The sequence below is a fragment of the Bos javanicus genome, chromosome 8, assembly GCF_032452875.1.
Source record: "Bos javanicus breed banteng chromosome 8, ARS-OSU_banteng_1.0, whole genome shotgun sequence".
In the NCBI taxonomy this organism is placed as follows: domain Eukaryota; kingdom Metazoa; phylum Chordata; class Mammalia; order Artiodactyla; family Bovidae; genus Bos; species Bos javanicus.
Genome location: NC_083875.1, coordinates 62,409,141 through 62,433,799, shown reverse-complemented (window position 1 = coordinate 62,433,799; position 24,659 = coordinate 62,409,141). Strand labels below are relative to the sequence as shown.

Genomic DNA, 24,659 nt, shown 5'->3' with positions numbered 1-24,659 from the left:
ACTGGCCTAAGAGAATATGTTCTAAGAGGGAAAAAACTAGCATGTGGCTCAAATTACTCTAACCTCTGGCAAAATCTCCTCTAAAGATAATCCCATTCAAAGCAGAGAAGACTAGAAAAAAGCTGCCTGCATCAGCAGAGTAGTCAGCCTTATGCCTGGCCCCTGCATGATGCTTTTTACTTGCTATGTTCCATAACAAGACACAACAAAAGGTCTTGACAACCAAGTCACTGACTGCCACAGTCATGACAACAGCTTGAAAACAAATGGAAGTTCTCTCTTCATTAACAGTAAGAGTTGAACTCAAGGAAAATGAGAAAAACACAACTCTATTTACTCTCAATTTTCCCTCCACCTGTCACTCTGTGATTCAAATAATGTGGTGGAGGAAACAGAAAATCTAAGCTACATTGTTCTCATCACTCTGTGGCCAGACAGACAGTATACTAATTTAATAAATAAATCCTCTTCATACAATAGAAATGACCCAAGCCCATTCCTTCCTCTCTTTTCCTTTCTAATGCTGTTGACAGGAACAAAATATCAACTAAGGACATATGCTGTAGACTTAAAAATTCATACAAATACAGTAAATTACAAAGAGAGGTGATAATGTTTTTTCTAGAATTTCACAACAAAATTACTCTCACGGTGAAAAACATAATTTTGACAGGAAACCTAAAAGACATTTTGCTGCAAGACTGTAACAGTTGTAAGGATAATGCCATCATCTGTGCTCATTATAGAGAAACTAACAGCAACTTTAAAAGGCCAAGAATACTGATAAGTGAAGATGAAATTTCTTTTCAGCAACCAGTATGCCAACATCAGACTTCTGGGTTTTATTCAATACTAGCATCACGAGTTTCTCCTAATCCAACCAAAACTCCTGCCAAATGTCCACAAAATTCACACCAAAATCAAAAACAGAAAGAGAATTAAAAGAAAGAGACCTGACAAAGCTACCAGCAGAGCTGGAGTGTAGTGGCACGGGTCAGCAGGAGTGGAGGAATGCTGCAAAAGGAGTCTAACTTGGCGATGCCTCGTGATGCTGGATGATCAAGTACTCAGGTCACAGGTATGTTTGTGGACCCATAAGAACCAGGATCTTGACCCAAACTTTTAAGATCTTCTAAAAAGAAAATACTTCACCTAAATTGAAGTATATAGAAGTCGAACACCAGTAGAGTTCCTTATTTGACGTGAAATTGTGCCTAAAACTTTGGCTGATACAAAGAAACCCGTCCACTAAGGCACCCAGAGGCGATCTGACAATGTGTTGGAGAGAACTTTGTCGTCAGTACCACATCATTGTGAGAGTACAGAGAACGGATCACCCGCAGGGGACTGGCTTCTTTGGGCAAACAGTCAATAAGTTCACTGCACTGTTTGTCAAACCCCAACAAGCGAATCCCATATCCATGTGGGGACGAAATCATTCGCCCATCAGGGCTGAAGCAAAGTTCTTTGATATAACCCCTGCCTACATTGGCTTCTTCAATGTAATGAGTCAGGCGTAGAGAACAGCGAGGTGCGACTGGTCTCACGGGTGCTCCTTCTTGGAATTCATAGACACAAGTCCACTAGAGGGAGAGAAGAGAGCGAAGTCAAAGTTACAGAGCCTCATAAATGGTGTATCATCTTTAAAAATTGTGAATAACTGTAGTCAGCTGTAACTTATAAAATGCAGTACAGCAACTACACTTCAACTAAAATTAATTCAAAAACAAAGTTATAGAGCCCCGAACAGTGCTACAGATAATCTTTCTTTCCCCCAAAGGCTCAACAGAATGCCACAGCTACATCCCTGCTGCAAGAAAACATCCAGATGAATGCTACCCCTCTCCCAATTAACAAAATCTGTAGGCCCCACACTGTCTTATCTACATTCATATCAAGGTTATTGCTGTACTGTGACACTTTGAAGCATTTTATTCCCCAAGGTTACTGTGACTTCTAAAGTAATAATTCCCCTGACAGTAACAACAATCTTGATATTTTAGGGTTAAGATATCTAAGCCCTACACTACCTCTCCTACACACTTCGAAGACTCTTCTCTCCTGTTAGCTGTGGCTTCTGAAGCTAGTGAGATTCTTGGAAGACACTAGCTTTCCAGAGTAAGGAGGATCCTAAGGTCATACAACCCCTTTCCCCCTAGTTATCAGTTCAATCCCTTCCTTTCCCAAAGCTTTGTTTTTTTTGTTTGTATTTTGTCTGTGCTGGGTCTCAGTTACAGTATGCAGGATATTAGTTGTGGCATGTAGGGTCTAGTTCCCTGACCAGGGATTAAACCCTGGCCCCCTGCATTGTAAAAAGAGAAACTCGTAATACTCCATTGACTTAGCAAAACCTCCCATTTAGTCAGCTTAGCTCAGTCCTGGGTTTACTATGTAAGAGGTTTTTTACAATGAGATGAAGGAGGCAAGAATTAAACTGGGCTTAATCTGAGCTGATGACTGGTTTAAAGTATCTCCCACTTGCCAAACCCAGGCCAGAGAGGAGGAAGAAGGATTTTGAAGGGATTAAGACACCATGAGCACACATGGCAATGGCAGTTTGTTCAGTCAGCCCCGCTGAAGGTGCAGTGGTGCTGCCCCGTACCTCCTGATCATCAGTGTTGCTTGAGCACCGAAGAAGAGTGGCCCAGCCTTTTGGGTGCAGCTGTAAGGAAGTGATGCAGTTTCCACGGTCTCTCTCACCAGGAACTTCAGGGGTTAAGACTTCAAGACTATTTCGTGGTGAAATTCCTGAGATATAAGAATATTAGGATGTGGAATTCGTATTATTAAAAGACTAAGGCAGCTCATCAAAGCTTTGATTTCTGGCAGCCACCCCATCGGGGCTTCCTTATTTCTTCATCTGCCCTTTATGCTACCACATGTAAATACACTGAGGTGCCCTTCAGTGTATGGGCTATGTTTCTGGAGGTGGGTGTAGGGGAAAGGGTATGACAGTAACTAAAGAATCCAAGTTCCTGCAGCAGGAATCAACAGTAATCTATGGCTAAGGCAGTAATGGAGAAGGAAATGGCAACCCACTCCAGTATTCTTGCCTGAAGAATCCCACGGACAAAGGAGCCTGGTGGGCTACAGTCCATGGGGTTGCAAAGAGTCGGACATGACTGAGAGACTAACACACACACACACACACACACACACACACACACACGGCAGTAAAGCTGACTAGGAGTCCTTTTGATTTAAATCTGCATCTCAGAAAGCTATATAAGAATCAAAAGTTATGTGGTATGAAAGGAGTCTGGAAAAGTAAAAGATAACAATTCTCATCTCAGAAGACCTGGTGCTCTCTAGTCCAGAGAAATACTTGGAAGCCATGACGACTGCCTTAATGTAGATTAAAGATGTATGTAAGGAGCAGGACTTACAGCCCCTAGGATAGTACCATAAACAATAAGTTGACCTATAATTTTGGAGGTAAGAGAGGACAACTCACACAGAGACATGTCAAGACAAGGGGTGGGAGATACTGCCAACTGTACATATTCCTGGTACTCTGCTATGGCCATCATTTCTTTCTACCTAGCCACTGATGAAAGTGACTGCTGTAGTGAGCCATTGTTACAAATGGGAGTATGTCATGTCCCTGAGTATGTGGAAAATCACTTTCATAAACATTGTAAGGAAGCAACTTCAAAATTTAATACCAAGAGAAATATTTCAAAAATTCTGTGCCTATGCTGCTGCTAAGTCGCTTCAGTTGTGTCCAACTCTGTGCAACCCTGTAGACGGCAGCCCACCAGGCTCCCCCATCCCTGGGATTCTCCAGGCAAGAACACTGGAGTGGGTTGCCATTTCCTTCTCCAATGTATGAAAGTGAAAGATAAAAGTGAAGTCGCTCAGTCGTGTCTGACTCTTAGCGACCCCATGGACTGCAGCCTACCAGGTTCCTCCGTCCATGGGATTTTCCAGGCAAGAGTACTGGAGTGGGGTGCCATTGCCTTCTCCGAGGAGTTAATTTAAAAATAATGAACTGCCTCTGTCAGACCCTTTGTGAATTATTTCTCACTTTGATGTGTTCTCTTCTTTTAAAAGCTTCCCTTTAGATTACTGCACTGACAAAAACCTGTTATGTTCTAAACTGCAGTTACAACCAAATTATATATAAGTAATTTCCCATGTGATTAAACTTTAACAACAATTTTAGGGGAAAAAATCCTATTTCAAGAATTAATTTTGAAAATCTATAACCAAAGCAGAAAAGAAACTCATTCTGAATAAGTAAGCAGTGGTTTTTGAGTCTCTGCTCCTTGGAGGTTGCTTAAGAGCTGGCTAAAGGGAGGAACCATACAGGGTCAGAGTGCAGATGGGGCAGCAAGACTGGAGGGTCAAGGGCCTCTCTAATTACACTTGGATCAGTTACTCTACTTTTATTTGTGCTACATCCCTAAAAATCCACAGGAGAAATATTACATATCCAGGCATAAATCTCTAAGAGGAGAATATTTAACCTTAAAATGAGACAGCATAGTCTTTAATATCCAGAGGACCGGATGATGGATAGTCAATAGGTTAGGTTAGGAAAGACTCTCAAACCATTCTTGGAAGTAGCCATAAAAAGTAATCAAGTAATTAAATAGGCATTTACCAGGTAAGGCCACCCAGGAAAAACCTTAATTAGAAGTCTAATGTAAGGTCTCTCCTCTAAATTTCTAGGTACAAGATATCTCCAAAAGGTGACCCAAAACTACCAAAACAAAAACAAAACCTGTATCTAGCCATCAGACTACCAAGAGGAGAACAAATAAAAAGTGTTGAAAGACCTCAAATGTGGGTTAGTATGGAGAGGGATGGTAAGTGAAATTTGCTAGATAGAAAGCATTTCAATTGAGGGGTAGATAGGCTAGATTAACCAGACAGTTCTACCAGACTGGCTGGGAAAAAACTGGCAAAAGCTAAGTGGGGCCACATTGTATCTTACTTTATCCCACAACCCCTGTGAGGCTGCCAGGCATTGTGAGGTAAGGAAACAGCAGAGCAAAAAGCCTACCGGGCTGGAACCAGGCGACTTTCACAAGCACCTGATAAATCATCCCTTTATATTATATATTATATAGCACTATCAGATCCATTGTTGTTACTCAGTTGCTAAGTCGTGTCCAACTCTTTGCAACCCCAGGGACTGCAGTGGACCAGGCTTCCCTGTCCTTTACTCTCTCCCAGAGTTTGTTCAAACTCATGTCCATGGAGTCAATGATGCTGTCCATCCATCTAATCCTCTTTCACCCCCTTGTCCTCCTGCCCTCAATCTTGCCCAGCATCAGGGTATTTTCCAGTGAGTCGGCTTGTCCCATCAGGTGGCCAAAGTACTGGAGCTTCATCTTCAGGCATCAGTCCTTCCAGTGACTATTTGGGCTTGATTTCCTTTAAGATTGACTGGTTTCATCTCCTTGCTGTCCAAGGGACTCGAGTCTTCTCGAGCACCACAGTTCAAAAGCATATTCTTTGGTGCTCAATCTTCTTTATGGTCCTACTCACATCACTGTAGATCTGTACATCACTACTGGAAAAACCATAGCTTTGACTATATGGACCTTTATTGGAAAAGTAATGTCTCTGCTTTTTAATATGCTATCTAGGTTTGTCAGCTTTTATTCTAAGGAGCAAGCGTCTTCCAATTTCGTGGCTGCAGTCACCATCTGCAGTGATTTTGGAGCCCAAGAAAATAAAATCTGCCACTGTTTCCATTTTTTCCCATCTATTTGCTGTAAAGTGATGAGATCAAATGCCATGATCTTCGTTTTCTGAATGTTGAGTTTTAAGCCAGTTTTTTCACTCTCCTCTTTCACCTTCCTCAAGAGGCTCTTTAGTTCCTCTTCAATTTCTGCCATCAGGGTGGTATCATCTGCATTATCTGAAGCTGTTGATATTTCTCCCAGCAATCTTGATTCCAGCTTGTGATTCATCCAGCCCAGCATTTTTCATGATGCACTCTCTCATTTAATTTCTGTTACAATCTTAACTGGAGTCTGTATTTCCCAACTATTCTCTCTCCAAACAGGACCAAACTTAAATCCAGGAAGTAAAACCAAAATTCAAATTCCAACAAAAATTTAAGCCCATGATATTCAACCTAGAGACTCTGGTTAGCTTTGTGGGGTTTTGTTTGTTTTTTGGCCACAATGAGGGACATATGGGATCTTAGTTCCTTGACGAGGGATGAAACCTGTGCCCCCTGCAGTGGAAGTGCAGAGTCTTAACCATTGAACCACCAGGGAATTCCCTGGTTAGCTTTTTGAAAATGATTATTGAGGGGCAAGGAAAAACCTCATCTCTATTGGCTTTTATTTTTAAAGATTAAAATCAAACCAAAGAAAGCTATTTTAGCATCTATATACAAGATTATTAAATCCAACTTCTAACCTACCTTCTCTTTGTGAGGTGCGTGACATGTGTTTCTCAGAAGATGAATTAGAATCACTGTGATGACAAGGTGAACCAGAAACTCTAGGACCAGACGAACTCGACAAAGTGGTAAGATCTTGAAAATACAAAACATTCCAACAGTGAATTCTGGTAGTGTCTCAACTTTTAAATAATCTACTTGAATCATATTTTTAAAGTTCATCTGAAGCATGGCAACTACATACCCACCTAAAAGTGGTCTATAAATAACTAAGATTGAGGTGGGCAAGATGTATCTTTGGAATGTCCTATCCATTCCAAGGCTTAGTCGCTTTCTAAAATTCTTTACACCAATGACTTAAGTGAAATAAAAATGAAAAACCAAATAAACACAGGAACATCTTGAAAAGTGAAAGTGAAGTCGCTCAGTCATGTCTGACTTTTCGCGACCCCATGGACTATAGCCTACCAGGCTCCTCCATCCATGGGATTTTCCAGGCAAGAATACTGGAGTGGGTTGCCATTTCCTTCTCCAACATCTTAGGTTCCCCATTATTTCTGTAGTGAAATGGAATAAGAAAATTCAGCATGAATGAAAACTGAGCTGCTCAGTCTGTTGTTTTATGTTAGAATAGCATCCAAACAACAGGCCCATTACTGAGAACACGAACAGATCTTCCTTAAAGCATAGCAACAACTTCTATCATGCTTATTGAAATTATGTGAATACTATCTTTGAAATGCAATACAAACATAATATTGAAATCTGAGAAAATAAAATGAATATCAGATAGGGGAGTCTGATGTACTACTCCAAACAGCAGTCTCTATGTCACACTTTTCTTGTAGCCCCACACATCTGTGGGGACTTCTTATAAATCTAATTTCTTTTGATGGTATTAAGTATCAGAATTACCTTTAAAAGACAGAAAACCTTCTTGGTTTTTAAGCAAAACATGCCAACTAGATCTCCTAAATCACTACTTCTCACTAAGCTTAAGTTGATTATTAATGTTTAACCTAACAAATTCTGAAATTAAAAGGACTGCACTTACATGTTAATGAATCTCTTGCTTGCAAATAAGCTGGTAAAACTTAAATTTCTACTTTCAGCAATGAAATTAGGCAACTGCAATACAATGAGGCCTATGCATTCCCAAAGATCCTCAAAAGTGGCCACATGCACAGAGAAAGATTCCAACCATTTGAAGCTGATTTTAAATGCCAATTTATCAGAAAGACTTAAAAAGATTGACAGTACTTTGGGCTATCACTAGTATTTGAGATAATGATGATTTACAAACACTGATGAAAATTTTCTGGCTAGCAGAGGGCTAAAATATTTTTTTTTAGAGTTTGAAGTTATTCTTCCTAGATAATTTGTGAGGTACAAACTAATACTACATCAAAGATACATGTAGATCATTATACTTCTTTGGGAAAAAAGCTCTCACTGAACTTTCCAAAGAATGTCTTTTAATTTTCTTCCCTTCTTCCTGTTATCATTCTCAAAATAGAAACATATACCATCTCCACATCTGAGATTATTTAGAAAACTCTTTCTTTTAATCAAAAAAGGAAAGCTTACCTGAACTTGATGTTGTTCTTCTTGCCCTCAAAATGGGATAGCTGCCTACTTCTAAAGACTTGGTTAAGTCAAGATCATGCAAAATCAAGAGATATCCAGAGGACGTTGAGATCAACATTTTGGAACAATCTGGTGTTAATCTCATCCGCATAAGAAAACGTGTGTGAAAGAATTTCTTATGTGGACATCCATCTTCTGTACACCTACAGAAGAAATCAAACCAACAAAACCTAGTTATCATAAACATTCAGTGATAGTCCTATTTTTGCCCTTCCAACTAGAATTTACACTCAATGTATACTCAGACTTATACAGATGAAAAATTTTTGCTCCCCATTTCTTCTTCCATCTCTTTAACTTTTTTAAAAAAGATTATTCTTTCTTTCTCATGTATATTAAGTAAAACTTGGTTGAGGAAAACTCTTTTTATTGCTCTGAAAAATCTTTATTTCACTCTTTTTGATTAAAGGTTCAGCTGAGCCTATAAGGGTTGATAGTTATTTCTTTCTAAACAGGATAATATTTCATTGAGTTCTGGCTTCCATTGTTGTTATTTTAAAGTCTGTTATCAGTTGAATTGTTACTTTGGATATTTTTTTTTTCCTTTGACTAATCTTCCCTTGTCTTTGGAGTACTGCAGTTTCACTCTGACGTTTGGAAATGTTGATTTCTTATTATTGATCTTCACTGAGATTCGTTTGACTTTCTAAATCTTAAGATTCAAATTGTTCATATATTCTGGAGGATTTTCTGTCATTATTCCAATGTTGCCTCTCACCTATTTCTAAATTCTTTTGGAGTTCTAAATAGATACTTGAAACATTCCCATGAGACTCTTGTCTTATAACTGCTCTTTCATGTTTGCTATCTCATCTCCATATATTGCCTTCTGGGTAATTTTTCAGTATCTATATTAATCTGTTGTATAAACTGTTTCTGCTACTTGTTTTTATAAATTTCAACAGTACTTTTTTTTTTTTTTTTTACTTCTTTAAGTTCTATTTGGCTTTATTTCAAATCTGCATGATCTTTTGGATACATTTTTATTCCTTGCCTAATATTTTTTATTCCCCATTTTATTTCCTTTTTATTTTTAAAACTGTGAAATGTATCATCCTTACAGAAAAGTACATAAAGTACTTGTAGAGTTTAGAGAAAAGTGAACATCTGTAACTCACCACCCATGTTAAGAAGTATCAATACCAATACTTTAAGTCTCCTGTTTCTCTCCCCTTGTTGCATCCTTCAGTCAGCATGCAGCACTTCAAGCATGCAATGTCTTTTCTTATCTGAGAGTTTTTCTAAAATTTAAGTCGTCTTCTCCTTATGTAGTCTCTACTTTTTCCAAAATATCTCCCCGTTTGTTTAGGTCTTTCTATTAAGACACGTCTGTCAAATGTCTGATTATCTTTTGACTATCTGCTCATAGTTAAGAGTGGGGAACTAAAAAAGTGACTGGGAACTCTAAGTGCAAGGGCAGGCTTCAAAAAAGGAAGCCATTTTTTGAGGAACTTCTGATGTCAGTATCTTTAGTTCAATAGCTGAAAGAACTCTCAGGATATCTGAATTCAGTATTCAGTGTGCATATGGTCATTTAGTCCCCCTGATTTTGGTCAGGTACTCAAAGCCTTCAACTGTGTCTGGCATCCTTTAATATAGAGAGATTTCTATTTTACCCTCTTTAGAGAATAAGATTTAAGATTTCTGCTGACATAGAGGAGGTAAATCATCCAGCAGTATGGATTAAGGGAAGAGATATAAATCCTTAAATATCTTTCATTTAAATCCTTATTTTAGCTACCCTTTCTACTACACAGTACCCAGAGTTGCCAGTTCTTGTGATTTTTGAGGATTTTGTATAAACTGTCTTAAGTTCTTAATGTTTTCCACTGCTAGTTTAGGATTCAACTTTCTTGTACTTATTATTAAGTAAGTTGCTAAGATGGTTGCCACTCATCCTCCTGCTTTCCAGATTTTAAAATTTTATTGTCATTGCTTTCTTTCCTGTTTCCCCATCTTACGAGTTTATACCCTTCATTTAAAATTTGTTTGTATTTTAGAGGAATCTTCTCATTCACAGACTCTATTCAGGTCTTATAATAACTTAAATAAAATTTTAGTTTTCTCCATAATGGTTATATAAATCTTCTGCGGTAATTTATTCCTGTGTACCAACTAAAATTTTTAAGAGTATTTTATTTATTTAATTTGGCCATACTACATGGCATACAGGATCTTAGTTCCCCGACCAGGGATTGAACCTACTATGCCCCTTACACTGGAAGCACGGAGTCTTAACCACTGGACCATCAGGGAAGTCCCCAGCTAATATTTTTAATTATTAAAATTATGTACTTAAAAATTTTTAATTATTTAAAGTTATGTATAGGAACACTATTGATTTTTATATTTTGACCTTATATCAACTATTGTAGTTAACTCTGATTCTAATAATTTGTCAGTAGAATTTCCAGGGTTTTCTATCTAGTCCACGTGTCTAAAAACTGAGGCCTATGGGCAAAATCTGGATTACTGTTTTTATTAATTTATTATATTTTATTAGGGGTCTTCACTGCTGCACATGGGCTTTCTCTAGCTGCAGTGAGCAGGGGCTTCTCATTGTGGTGGCTTTTATTGTTGCAGAGCACAGGCAGTAGGCGCATGGGCTTCAGTAGTTCTGGCACTTGGGCTCAGTAGTGTGGTGCATAGGCTTAGTTGCTCTGTGGCATGTGGAATCTTCCTGGACCAGGGGTTGAACTCATGTCCCCTACAATGGCAGGCAGATTGTTATCCACTGTACCACCAGGGAAGTTCTCATTGCCTGTTTCTATATACAAAGTTTGTTGGAACATAGCCATACTCATTCATGTATTATCTATGACTGCTCAGAGACAACAGAACGTGTGTGCATGCTAAGTCACTTCACTTGTCTGACTCTTTGTGACCTCATGGGCTGTAGTCCACCAGGCTGCTCTGTCCATGGGATTCTCCAGGCAAGAATACTGCAGTGGGTTGCCATTTCCTCCTCCAGGGGATCTTCCCAACCCAGGGGTCGAACCTGCATCTCTTAAGTCTTCTGCATTGGCAGGCAGGTTCTTTACCACCAGCGCCACCTGGGAAGCCCCAGTAGAACACACAAAATCTAAAATATTTATTCCACAGTCCTTTATAGAAAGTTTGCCAGCCCCTGATATAGACAATCATATCATCTGTGAATGCTGTTTCATTTTTTTCTTTTCCAATCCTTATATATTACAATCCTTATTTATTTTACTGCACCAACTAGGACCCTGCCTCCCTCCACACTAAAACAATAGTGAACAGTAATAGTAATAGCAAGTATGTTTTCCTTCCTGATTTTAGAGAGAAAACTTCTAAAATTTGACCATTTCAAAATGTGCTATAGGTTTTTAGTGCATACTTTTAATGGGTTTCCTTCTATGTCTAGTTAATTAACAGACTGTTTTAAACAGTTTTATCATGGTATAATTTCATACCATAAAACTCATTTTAAGTGTACAATTAAATGATTTATTTTTTAGTAAATTTACCGAATTGTGTAATCAATATAACCCAATTTTAGAACATTTTCATCACTTTAAAAATCCCTCTTCCCCATTAGCAGTTACTCCCTTTCCGACTCCCAGCCACAGGCAACCAGTACTATTTCCTATCTCTACAGATCTGCCTGTTGTTGACACTGTATATAAATAGAATCATACAGTAAATTGTCTTCTGGTTTAGCTTTTTCACTTAACTTTTCTGGGGTTCTTTGACATTGTAGCACCTAACAGTACTTTGTTCATTATCACATAGTATTCTACTGTATAAATATATCATCACATGTTGTTCATCATTTTACCAGTTTATAAGTATTTGAACTGGTTCTATTTTCTTCTGCTATTATGAATAATACTATTATAAGCATTCTTTGTGCAAACATATGTATTCATTTCTCTTGGGTAGATACCTAGAAGTGGAATTGCTAGATCATATGGCAACTCTTGTGTTTAACATTTTAAGAAGCTGCCAAACTGTTTTCTAAAATGGCTGTATCATTTTATTTTCCTACAAGCAATATGTGAGATTCTGGTTTCTTCATATTCTTGCCAGTATTTGTTGCTGTCTTTTTTGTTAAAGCTATCTTATTGAATATGAAGTGGTATCTTATTTCGGTTTTAATTTGCATTTCCTTTAAGACTAATGACGTCATACATCTATTCAGGTGCTTATTAATCATTTGTATATTGCCCTTGGTGAAATGTCTATGTAAATATCTCACCTATTTTTAAAGTGGGTTATTTGTAATATATATAAGTGAGCTGGAAGTGTTCTTTATACATTCTGGATACAAATCCTTTAGTAAATGTGATCTACAAATATGCTATCCCATTCTGTAATATTTCTTTTCACTTTCTTAGTGTCATTTGATGTACAAAGCTTTTTAACTTTAATGAAGTCCATTTTATCAATTTTTAAAATCAGTTTGGTGTTATATGAAAATTCACTCACATGTTTTCTTCTAAGAGTTATATAGTTTCAGCTCTTATGTTCAGGTTGAAATCCATTTTGAATTCATTTCTGTGATGTGAGATAATGGTCTAAATTCATCTCTTTGCATGTGGGTATCTGGTTGCTCATATCATTTGTTGAACAGACTATCTTTTCCTGAACCACTGAATTACCTTAGCACCTTTGCTGAAAATCAGCTGATCATAAATATAAGGATTGATTTCTGGACTCTCAATTTTGTTCCCTTATGTTAGATTTCTATCCTATGCCAGTACCACCTTGCCTTGATTACTATGGCTCCGTAGAAATTTCTGAAATCAGAAAGTGTGAATTTTCCAAATTCATTCTTCCTTTTGAAGATTGTTTTGGTTATTCTGGGTTATTTCTATTTCCATAAAAATTTTAGAATTGGTTTGACAATTTGTCCAAAAAAAAAAAAGGCAGCTAGAGTTGATAGGGATTGCACTGAATCTATATACTAATTTGAGAGAATTGCCATCTTAATGATATTGAGATCCATGAGCATGAAATGGTCTCTCCATTCATTTATATCTTATATTTTATTCTTTTTGATGCTATTATGAGTGAAATTTTTCTTTTTATTCTTTTTTGGACTGTTCATTGCTCATGAACAGAAATATAGTTTTATATATGAATCCTATTTTATGACCTTGCTGAACTTATTAGTTCTAGTAGTTTTGTGAATTCAAGACTTTTTAATATATAAGATCATATCTTATATATAGATAATTTTACTTTTCTTTCCAATCTAAATGCCTGTTATTTTTGTCTGAATGTACTCAGTGCATATCCAGTAAGATGTTGTATAAAAGTGGTGAGAGTAGGCATCCTTGCCTTGTTCCCAGTCTTAGTGGGGGTGTTTTTAGTCTTTCAACACCGAGTATGATTTGAGCTATAGGCTTTTTATAGCTGTCCTTTATCAAGTTGAGAAAGTTCCTTCTTACTCCTAGTTTTATCACAGATGGGTATTGGATTTTGTCTTGTGTTTTTTCTGCCTTTGGATGATCATATATATGGACTTTGACCTTTATTAATACATTACACAAATTGATTTTTAGATGTTTAACCAACCCTATCTATATCCTGGAATAAATTCCACTGGTTGTGACATATAAACCCTTATATATGTTGCTAGGTTAGATTTGCTAATATTTTGTTGAGAATTTTTATCAAACTATCAGGAGAAGGATATTGGTCTGTAGTTTTCTATTCTTACGATGTTTGTCTGGGTTTGTATCAGAGTAATACTAGCCTCATAAAATGAGTTGGTAAGTGCTCTCCCTTCCTCTCTCTTTTCTTTAAGACTGTGAAAGATTGATATCATTTATTCTGTAAATGTCTGGTAAAATTCACCAAACTTCATGAGTGAAGACTTACAAGTCTGGGCTTTTCATTGTGGGAAGATTTTTAAATTGCCAATACAATTTCTTTACTTGCTATACAGGTCAATAGGTCTAGAGATTTTGTTTGCTCTGAGTTAAATAATTTGTGATTCTGCAGGTATTTGTTTATCAAAGTTGTCTAATTTGTTGCCATAAAGTTGTTCATTGTGTTCTTTTGTGGGGCTTCCCTGATGGCTAAGTGGGTGAAGAATCCACCTACAGTGCAGGACACACAGGAGTCATGCGTTCAGTCCCTGGGTTGGGAAGATCCCCTGGAGGAGGAAATGGCAATGCACTCTAGTATTCTTGCTGGGAAAATCCCATGGACAGAAGAGCCTGGTGGGCTACAATCCAAAGGGTCACAAAGAGTAGGATACAACTGAGTGAGTAAGCACATATTCCTTTTTAATCCTTTTAATTTCTGTAAGGTTGGTAATGATGTCTCTTTTAATTATGAATGATTGTTGAATTTTATTCTTCAGCTGATACAGTCATAAGGATTTATCTATTTAATTTGTTAATGGGATAAATTATACTAACAGAATTTCTACTGATAAATCATCTTTTCATTTCTAGAATAAACCCAAAGTGGTCATGATTATTTTGATTAATTTGTTACAGAATCATTTTTTTTTTTAGAATATTCACATCTACATTCATATTACAGACTGAACTTTCATTCTGAATTCAAGTATCAAGGTCATACCAGCTTCATACCTAAGGTAAGGAGAATTCCATTTTTCTGCAATCTGGACAGTTTAATAAAATTGGAATGTTCTGTTTCTTGTAATATTTGGTAGAAGTCACCTGTAAAACTGACATGCTGCTGTTTAATTAGTAGCTATGTTTTAATTGACTTTTTTTCTTTCATTTCTCTAATGGTTAAAGCAGAGGTTATGCTCAGAATATTTAAATAACCAGCCCTACATGAAAACTAGCCAGAGTTGATGCTGGAATTGGATCCTGAGTTTCAGAGTTTCAGTGCTGGAACTGAATCCTGTAATTAGTTTACTATGTAAGAGTGACTTCAGCTACTGGATCATAAAGAGAGATCTTGAGGGAGGTATCTCTAGAGAGGTTTGTGGGTACCCAGAGGTGCTAGGATATGACACCTGAGGATGATTCATGACAGTAACTATCTATTAGTTAGTTTGGAAGAAATTCAATCTTTTAACAACCTTTTCAGCTGAACCAGTGCATAATGGTTAAATATCTGTCCTGGTAATGTCTATTTTTTTCTATTTCTTTCTTGATCACTTTTGCAAAGGTGTATTTTTTGGGGTAATCTGTCAGTTTCATCAAAGTTTTCAAGTATATTGGCATAAAAGTGACCTTATTATTTTACTTTATATTGTATTTTTTATTGTCTCTCATTGTTAAGATTGTGTCATCTCTCTTTTTTCCTTAATGTATCTTACCAGAGAACAAGCTTTTAAAAAAATCTTTATTGTACTTTCATTTTGTTTCATTAATTTCTGCTTTTATCTTAATCATTTCTATATATCTACTTTCATCAGATTTATTATCTTTTTTGAGTAAGATGCTTAGTTCATTAATTTTTAGTCTATCTTTTGACTTCACTATGATTTTTTTCTTTGACCCATCAATTATTTAGGACGTAAGTTTATAAGTCTCCAAACTTTGGAATTTTAATTTACCTGTAGTTATTTAAACTATACTGAGATCAGAGAAAAGATTTGTGTGATAACAATTCTTTGTTACTGGTTGAGACGTACTTTGTAGTCCAGAACACACTCAATTTTTGTACATGTTCAAACTCTGCTTCAGAGGATGTATTCACTATTTGGCAGCAGAATTCTACATCTGCCAACTAAGTCAAGGTTATTAATAACATTAAAATCTTCTAAATTAAAAAATAATTAGTTCTAAGTTTAAATAGGATGCTTGTCTTAAAGATAATCAGTAGCTCTATGCTTGGCTCAAACACTATGCATAACTAGAAATCTTTAAGAATATTCCCCTAGTTTTACATATGAGCTCTAAAAAGAATATTTCAGAAACTTATAATTATTTCCGAAACTTCAACTCTTTCAGTTCTCTATCAGGAGATATTCTATTGAAGTGTTTTAGTGACAACTTAGATGGGATGACTAGCCCACTGTGAAAACTACCCCACGCACCACAGGATGTTTACAAACTCTGATCTCTGCTGACTAAATGTGAATGGAAATCCTCTTCTCTTCTCCTGTAGTGACAACTAAAACTGCACCACACATTATGTCTAAACATTCCCCTAACATCAGTACCACTCTGAGAAACTACTCTTTTAATGCATGAAAACAAACTTCAAAATTTACAAAATAGATTTAGAATTGAAGGATCAAAGGAAAACATTTCAGTTCCACAAAGGAAATAACAAAATATTTTTCCTTAAATTCAGGAAACTCATCTTATAAACCAGTTTTCATCATTAACTTGGTTTTAGTTAAGTATTTGGTACTTGGTTTTTTTTTCCATATAATTTTCTCCAAGTTTTTTAGTCACGATATATGACTAACTGCAAGGAACTAAAGATAGAATCATGTTCTGACTGTTTTTCCCAAAGCCAGTTTCTTTCTTCTAAAGAAACATGAGAGCTAAGACAGAACACCAAGTTTTTTTTTACCATTTTAAAATCATTTTTTTGTTGTTCATAATCCTAACATAGTCTCCTGTTCACAAACCTGTTGGTGTCCCAAATAATGACATTTCCATCAAATCCTGACGTTACTAAGAGTCTTGTATTAGTATCATATTCGATGTTCTTCACCCAGCTAGTGTGACCATGTAAAGTGCATACTTTCGTGTTCAGTTTTCTCAGATCCCATAGGGCTATTGTAGTGTCATCAGAACAGGTGGCAAACAGCCGGTTATCAAGAAATCTACAAAGCAGAAAAGAAAAACTGGTTTATTTAATCTCTTATTAAAGAAAACTGCTGTTACCTAATCAAGAAAACAAACCAAAAAAGGACTACAAACTTACTGTACAAACCCAGTGATTCTAATATATAACAGTAGTAAGTATACTTTATATAACCACAGGATACAAGGAGTTAATGAGGACCATGTTGTAATTTTATCTACTTGTGTTAAATTATTTTATTGAAAACCAGGAATAGAGGTGGGTGTTTAGAGAACAATGCTAGAGAAAATGAATTTTAGAATCTATATAGGAAACACAAATGGTAAGAGACAATAGGAGACAAGGAGATTTTGAATACTTAATTGCAGGTGAAACATGTTAAGCATAAAGTGTTCAAAATTATGACAAATATTTACTTTGTTACAAATAACATCGCTTTCTATTTAGTGTACATTTCTCTTTAAAATATATTTACATATACAAAATCAATTCAAAGTGAAAGTGAAAGTGTTTAGTCACTCAGTTGTGTCCTACTCTTTGTGACCCCATGGACTATAGCCCACAGGGTCCTCTGTCCATGAAATTCTCCAGGCAAGAATACTGGAGAGAGTTGTCATTCCCTTCTCCAGGGGATCTTCCTGACCCAGGGATCTAATCTGGGTCTCCTGCATTGCAGGCAGATTCTTTACCAATTGAGCCACCAGGAAAGCCCAATTAATTCAAAGGCATTCCCCAAATAACTCACTTCTAGGACAACGAAGAAGAAATGGAAAAATTCTTTAAAAGGTACAGTCTTGAACCAAGATTAAACCAGGAAGAAATAGAAAATACCAACAGATCAATTATCAGTAATAAAATTCAATCAGTAATTTAAAAAGTCCTCACAGGGAATTCCCTAATGACCCAGTAGTTAGAACTCTGCTTTCACTGCTGAGGGCCAGGTTCCATCCCTGGATGGGGAACTAAGATCCTGAAAGCCACATGGCACAGCCAAGTAAATAAATTAATAAATATTTTAAAACTTAAAAATAAAAATAAAAACTCCCCACAAACCGAAGTCCAGGACCAAATGGCTTCCCAGGTGAATTCTACCAAACATTTAGGGAAGAGTTAAAATCTATCCTTCTCAAACTATTCTAAAAAATTGCAGAGGAAGGAACACTCTCCAACTCATTCTATGAGTTCCCTGATACCAAAACCAGTCAAAGATATCACATGCACATAGTAATTACAGGCCAGTATCACTGATAAACACAGATGCAAAAAGCCTCAACAAAATATTAGCAAACTAAATCCAACAATATGAAGAGGATCATACAACATGATCAAGTCAGATTTTATCCCAGGGATGCAAAGATTTTTCAATATCCACAAATCAATGAGTATGATAAACCACCTTAAGAAATTGAAGAATAAACACCATATGATCATCTCAACATATGCAAACAAATCTTTTGATAAAGTTCAGCATCCATTTATGATTAAAAACTCTCCAGAAAGCAGGTATAGAGGGAATCTGGCTTAATATAAGGCAATATATGACAAAGCCACAACATCATACTCAATGGTGAAAAGCTGAGGGCATTTCCTTTTACCACATTATTGATCAGAGACGTATCAATATGTCTTCTGTTATCCCAAAATTATTTATCAGAGACATTTCAATATTCATTTACATAACAAATTGCCAGCCACAGGCATTAGTTTCTGCAAAAATCCCCCAGTCAATAATGCGTTAAGACCAGAAACAAAACAAGGATGTCCATTCTGAAGTCCTATCCATGGCAATTAGAGATGAAAAAGAAATAAAAGGACTCCAAATAAGAAAGGAAAAAGTAAAACTCACTGCTTGCAGATGACATGATACTACATAACAGAAAATCCTAAAGATACCACAGAAAACTATTAGAGCACATCAGCAAATTTGGTAAAGTTGCAGGATACAAAATATACAGAAATCTGTTGCAGTTCTATATGCTAACAATGAACTATCAGAAAGAGAAATTAAGGAAACAATTCCATTTACCATCATGTCAAAGAGCATAAAATACGTAGGAATAAACCTACCTAAGGAGATAAAAGACCTATACTTAGAAAACTATAATACACTGATGCAAGAAACCGAAAATGGGAAGACGACATAGAAAGATATGTGTCCTTGGGATAGAAGACCTACTATTATTGTTAAAATGACCATACTGCCCAAGGCAGTCTACAGATTCAATGCAACCCGTATCAAGATACCAATGGCATTTTTCACAGAACTAGAACAAATAATTTTAAAATTTGTATGGAAACACAAAGACTCCAAATAGCAAAGAACAGAGGTGGAAGAATCATGCTTTCTGACTATACTGTGCTGTGCTTAGTCACTCCTCGTGTCTGATTCTTTGTGACCTCATGGACTGTAGCTTGCCAGGCTCCTCTGTCCATGGGGATTCTCAATGCAAGAATACCAGTGGGTTGCTATGCCCTCCTCCAGGGGATCTTCCCAACCCAGGGATTGAACTTAGGTCGCCTGCATTGCAGGCAGATTCTTCACCATCTGAGCCACCAAGGCAGCCCTCAGACTATACTACCAAGCTACGATAATCAGAGCACTATAGTACTGGCACAAAAACACACACAGACCAATGGAACAGGATGGAGAGCCCAGAAATAAACCCACATACCTATGATCAATTAATCTATGAGAAAGAGGCAAGAATACACAATGGAGGAAAGACAGTTTCTTCAATAAGTAGTGCTGGAAAACTAGACATGTAAGAGAATGAAATTTGAACATTTCTCTAACACCATATACAAAAATAAATTCAAAATGGATTAATGACCTAAATCTAAGACCAGATACTATATAACTCCTAGAGGAAAACATAAGGCAGAACACTGTTTGAAATAAAACACAGCATTTTTTTTTCTGATCTGTCTCCTAAAGCAAAGGAAACAAAAATAAATAGGATCTAAGTAAACTTAAAAGCTTTTGCACAACAAAGGCGACCATAAACCAAATGAAAAGACAACCCACAAAATCAGAGAAAATATTTGCCAATGATTTGACCAACAAGGGATTAATCCCCAAAATATACGAACAGCTCACACAGCTCAAAATCAAAACAACAACCCAATCAAAAAAATGAGCAGAAAATCTAGACATTTCTCCAAAGAGGGCATACCAATGGCCAGAAAGCACAAGAAAAGATGCTAATATTTTGAAAAACATGCTGCTGCTGCTGCTGCTAAGTTGCTTCAGTTGTGTCCAACTCTGTGTGACATGCTGGACACTGCTAATTATTAGAGAAATGCAAATCAAAGCTACAATGAGGTACCAATCAGAATGGCCGTCAACAAAAAGTCTACAAACAATAAATGCTAGAGTGGGTGTGGGAAAAAGGGAACCCTCCTACACTATTGCTGTGAATGTAAACTGGTACAGTCACTATGGGGTACATTATGGAGGTTCCTTAAAAGTCTAAAAACATAACTGCTATATGATCCAGCAGTCCCATGCCTAGGCATATATCTAGGAAAAAACCATACTTTGAAAATATTTGGGACATGCACCCCAATGTTCACTGTAGCACTATTTACAACAGCTAAGACATGGAAGCAACCTAAATGTCCAGTGACTGATGAATGGATAAAGAAGATATATATATATATACATATATATATACAGGGTTGGCCAAAAAGTTCATTTGGCCAATCTAATATAATGGAATACTACTCAGCCATAAAAAGAAAAGAAATGATGCCATTAGCAGGCACCATGAAAGCAACCAGACGTTATTTCACTAAGTGAAGTGTCAAAAAGAGAAATAACACATGATATCACTTACATGTGGAATCTAAAATATGGCATAAATGAACCTATCTACAGAATAGAAACAGACTCACAGACACAGAGTGATTGCCAAGACTTGTGATTGCCAAGGGCTGGGGGTGTTGGGCAGAAGAACGATGGACTGGGAGTTTGGGGTTACTGGATGCAAATCAATATATTTAGAATGGATAAACAACAAGGTCCTACCTGTATACCTTGTATATCACAAGGAACTATATCTAATCTGGTGGGATAAAACATAATGGAAAAGAACATAAAAAAAGAATGTATATATGTATATAAGTGAGTCACCTATACAGCAGAAATTAGTACAACATTGTATAAATCAATTATACTTCAAATTAAAAAAAAAGACGTGGTACATATATACAATGGAATCTTACTCAGCTATAAAAAAGAATGAAATACTCTAGAATTCAGTATTAAAAATAGATGCATAGAAATAATACAAATATTAAGAAACATAAATAGAAAAAAAAAGAATGAAATAATACCACTTGGAGCAACATGAATGGTCCTAGACAGTATCGTGCATGTGTGCTCAGTTGTATCCGACTCTTTGCAATCCCATGGATTGTAGCCCACCAGGCTCCTCTATACATGGAATTTTCTAGGCAAGAATACTGGAGTGGGTTGCCATTTCCCACTTCAGGGGATCTTCCTGACCCAAGGATTGAACCTGTGTATCTTGCGTCTCCCGCAATGGCAGGCAGATTCTTTACCACTGTGCCACCTGAGAAGCCCTAGAGATTATCATACTAAGTGAAATAAATCAGTCAGAAAAAGACAAATACCATATAATGTCACTTATATGTGTGGAATTTTAGAAAAATGATATAAAGGAACTTATTTACAAAACAGAAATAGACTCATAGCCTTAGAAAACAAGCTTATGGTTACCAAAGGGGAAAGAGGGTAGGAGTTTGGGATTAACATATACACACTTCTACATATAACAGATAATCAACAAGGACCTATATATACATACATACATATACACACACACACACACACATACATATATATACACACATACATACACTTAACTATGTATATATAAAAACCAAAACTACTCTGCTGTACACCTGAAACTAATACAATATTGTAAATCAACTATAGTCTAATATAAAATAAAAATTGTTTTTTAAATGAAAAAAGGACTTAGGGTTGGAAGATGTTCCTTAGTGATTATATATATTTCAAAATAATTTTATGGCTATGTATAATTTGTGAACCACATTAATAAATTAATAAAAAAAATTTTTTAACTTAAAGACTTTTGTACAGTAAAGGAAATTACTGACAAAATAGTTTGAAAAGACAACCTACTGAATGGGAGAAGTTACTGCAAATGATATGACTGTTAAAGGGTTAATATCCAAAATATATAAACAGCCTACACAACTCAACATCAAAAAAACAAACAACCCAGTTAAAATATGGGCAGAGGAAACAGACGTTTTTCCAAAGCTGAAACGCAGATGGCCAACAGGCACATGAAAAGATGCTCAATATCAATAATAATCAGAGAAACATAAATTTAAAAATCTTAAAAGCTTCTGCACATCAAAGGAAACTATTAGCAAGGTTAAAAGACAGCCTTCAGAATGGGAGAAAATAATAGCAAATGAAGCAACTGACAAACAACTAATCTCAAAAATATACAAGCAACTCCTACAGCTCAACTCCAGAAAAATAAATGACCCAATCAAAAAATGGGCCAAAGAACTAAATAGACATTTCTCCAAAGAAGACATACAGATGGCTAACAAACACATGAAAAGATGCTCAACATCACTCATTATCAGAGAAATGCAAATCAAAACCACTATGAGGTACCATTTCACACCAGTCAGAATGGCTGCGATCCAAAAGTCTACAAATAATAAATGCTGGAGAGGGTGTGGAGAAAAGGGAACCCTCTTACACTGTTGGTGGGAATGCAAACTAGTACAGCCACTATGGAGAACAGTGTGGAGATTCCTTAAAAAACTGGAAATAGAACTGCCTTATGATCCAGCAATCCCATTGCTGGGCATACACACTGAGGAAACCAGAAGGGAAAGAGACACATGTACCCCAATGTTCATCGCAGCACTGTTTATAATAGCCAGGACATGGAAGCAACCTAGATGTCCATCAGCAGATGAATGGATAAGAAAGCTGTGGTACATATACACAATGGAGTATTACTCAGCCATTAAAAAGAATACATTTGAATCAGTTCTAATGAGGTGGATGAAACTGGAGCCTATTATACAGAGTGAAGTAAGCCAGAAGGAAAAACATAAATACAGTATACTAACACATATATATGGAATTTAGAAAGATGGTAACAATAACCTGGTGTACGAGACAGCAAAAGAGACACTGATGTATAGAACAGTCTTATGGACTCTGTGGGAGAGGGAGAGGGTGGGAAGATTTGGGAGAGTGACATTGAAACATGTAGAATATCATGTAAGAAACGAGTTGCCAGTCCAGGTTCGATGCACGATACTGGATGCTTGGGGCTGGTGCACTGGGACGACCCAGAGGGATGGTGTGGGGAGGGAGGAGGGGGGATGGAGGAGGGAGGAGGGTTCAGGATGGGGAACACATGTATGCCTGTGGTGGATTCATTTTGATATTTGGCAAAACTAATACAATTATGTAAAGTTTAAAAATAAAATAAAATTTTTTTAAAAAAATTAAAAGAAAAAAAAAATCACCATGAGGTATCACCTCATACCTGTCAGAATGGCTCTCATCAAAAAGAACAGAGATATCAAATGTTGGTATATATGTGGAGAAAAAGGAACCCTCATACACTGCTCATGGGAATGTATGGATACAGGCACTGTGGAAAACAGAGGTTTCTCAAAAAACTAAATTAGACCCATGTGACCCAGAAATTCTACTCTTGGACATATATCTGAAAAAAAAATTCAAAAATATATATGCACTCCAATGTCCACAGCAGCATTATTTACAACTGCTGTGATATGAAAATAACCCATGTGTCTATCAACAGATGAATGGATAAAGATGTGGTGTATATATATGGAATACTACTCAGACATAAAAAGGAATGAAATTTTGCCTACAGCAAAATGGATGGACTTGGAGGGCATTATGCTAAGGGAAATAAGTCAGACAGAGAAAGACAAATACTATATGATATCATTTGTAAGTGGAATCTAAAAAATACAACAAAGTAGTGAATAAAACAAAGAAGAAGCAGATGAACAGATACAGAGAATAAACTAGTGGTTACCAGCACTGCGAAGAAGGAAGCAAGGAGGGGCAGAAGAGGGATAGGAAGGGGAAAGGGGAGGGTTTATTATGGGATTATATGAAATCATCTATGTGAAACTTTTTAAAATTGTAAAGTAAAAGTGAAAGTTGCTCAGTCGAGTCTGACTCTTTGTGACCCCATGGACTATACAGGCCATGGGATTCTCCAGGCCAGAACACTGGAGTGGGTACCTGTTCCCTTCTCCAGGCATCTTCCCAACCCAGGGACCGAACCCAGGTCTCCCACATTGCAGGCGGATTCTTTACCAGCTGAGCCACCAGGGAAGCCATTAAAATTGTAAAGCACTACAGAATTTTTAAAATCTTTCGTTCACCAAAAAAGAGGGAAAACATGCCATCATTTTTAATCTATTAAACTGGAGTGGGTAGCCATTCCCTTCTCCAGGGTATCTTCCCAACCCAGGGATCAAACCCAGGTCTCCTGCACTGCAAGCAGATTCTTTACCATCTGAGCCATCAGGGAAGCCCATTATTTCAAATGCATTCCCCAAATAATCTCACTTAGCGACATTTTATTAGGATCAGTCAAGATTACAAAATAATTAACAGTTTTCCAAGGCCAAAGAAATGAAAGACAAAATAGATAAATGGCACTTATGCAAACTTATAAGCTTTTGCATAGCAAAGAAAACCATAAACCAAACAAAAAGACAACCTACGGACTGGGAGAAAGTACTTGCAAATGTGACCTCCAAGGGCTTAATTTCCAAAATTTACAAAAGCTTGTACAACTTAATAATAAAAAACCCAATAAAAAAAATGGGCAGAAGACCTACAGACATTTCTCCAAAG

At 36.6% G+C, this 24,659-nt stretch overlaps 1 protein-coding gene across 2 annotated transcripts in view; it reads right to left on the bottom strand.

The window, feature by feature from the left end:
* Positions 1 to 827: 827 nt before the first annotated feature.
* DCAF10 (DDB1 and CUL4 associated factor 10) overlaps positions 828 to 24,659 on the bottom strand; it is a 54,107-nt gene continuing 30,275 nt past the window's right edge. The window contains exons 3-7 of one of the 2 annotated variants that reach the window (XM_061425706.1): positions 16,551 to 16,748; positions 7,952 to 8,154; positions 6,386 to 6,499; positions 2,603 to 2,748; positions 828 to 1,583 (exon numbers count right to left, since the gene is read on the bottom strand). In XM_061425706.1, the coding sequence (XP_061281690.1) occupies positions 1,215 to 1,583; positions 2,603 to 2,748; positions 6,386 to 6,499; positions 7,952 to 8,154; positions 16,551 to 16,748 (1,030 nt within the window). In that variant the 3' untranslated portion in view covers positions 828 to 1,214. The remainder of the gene's footprint in view (positions 1,584 to 2,602; positions 2,749 to 6,385; positions 6,500 to 7,951; positions 8,155 to 16,550; positions 16,749 to 24,659) is intronic. The other variant, XM_061425707.1, reaches the window with a different exon arrangement.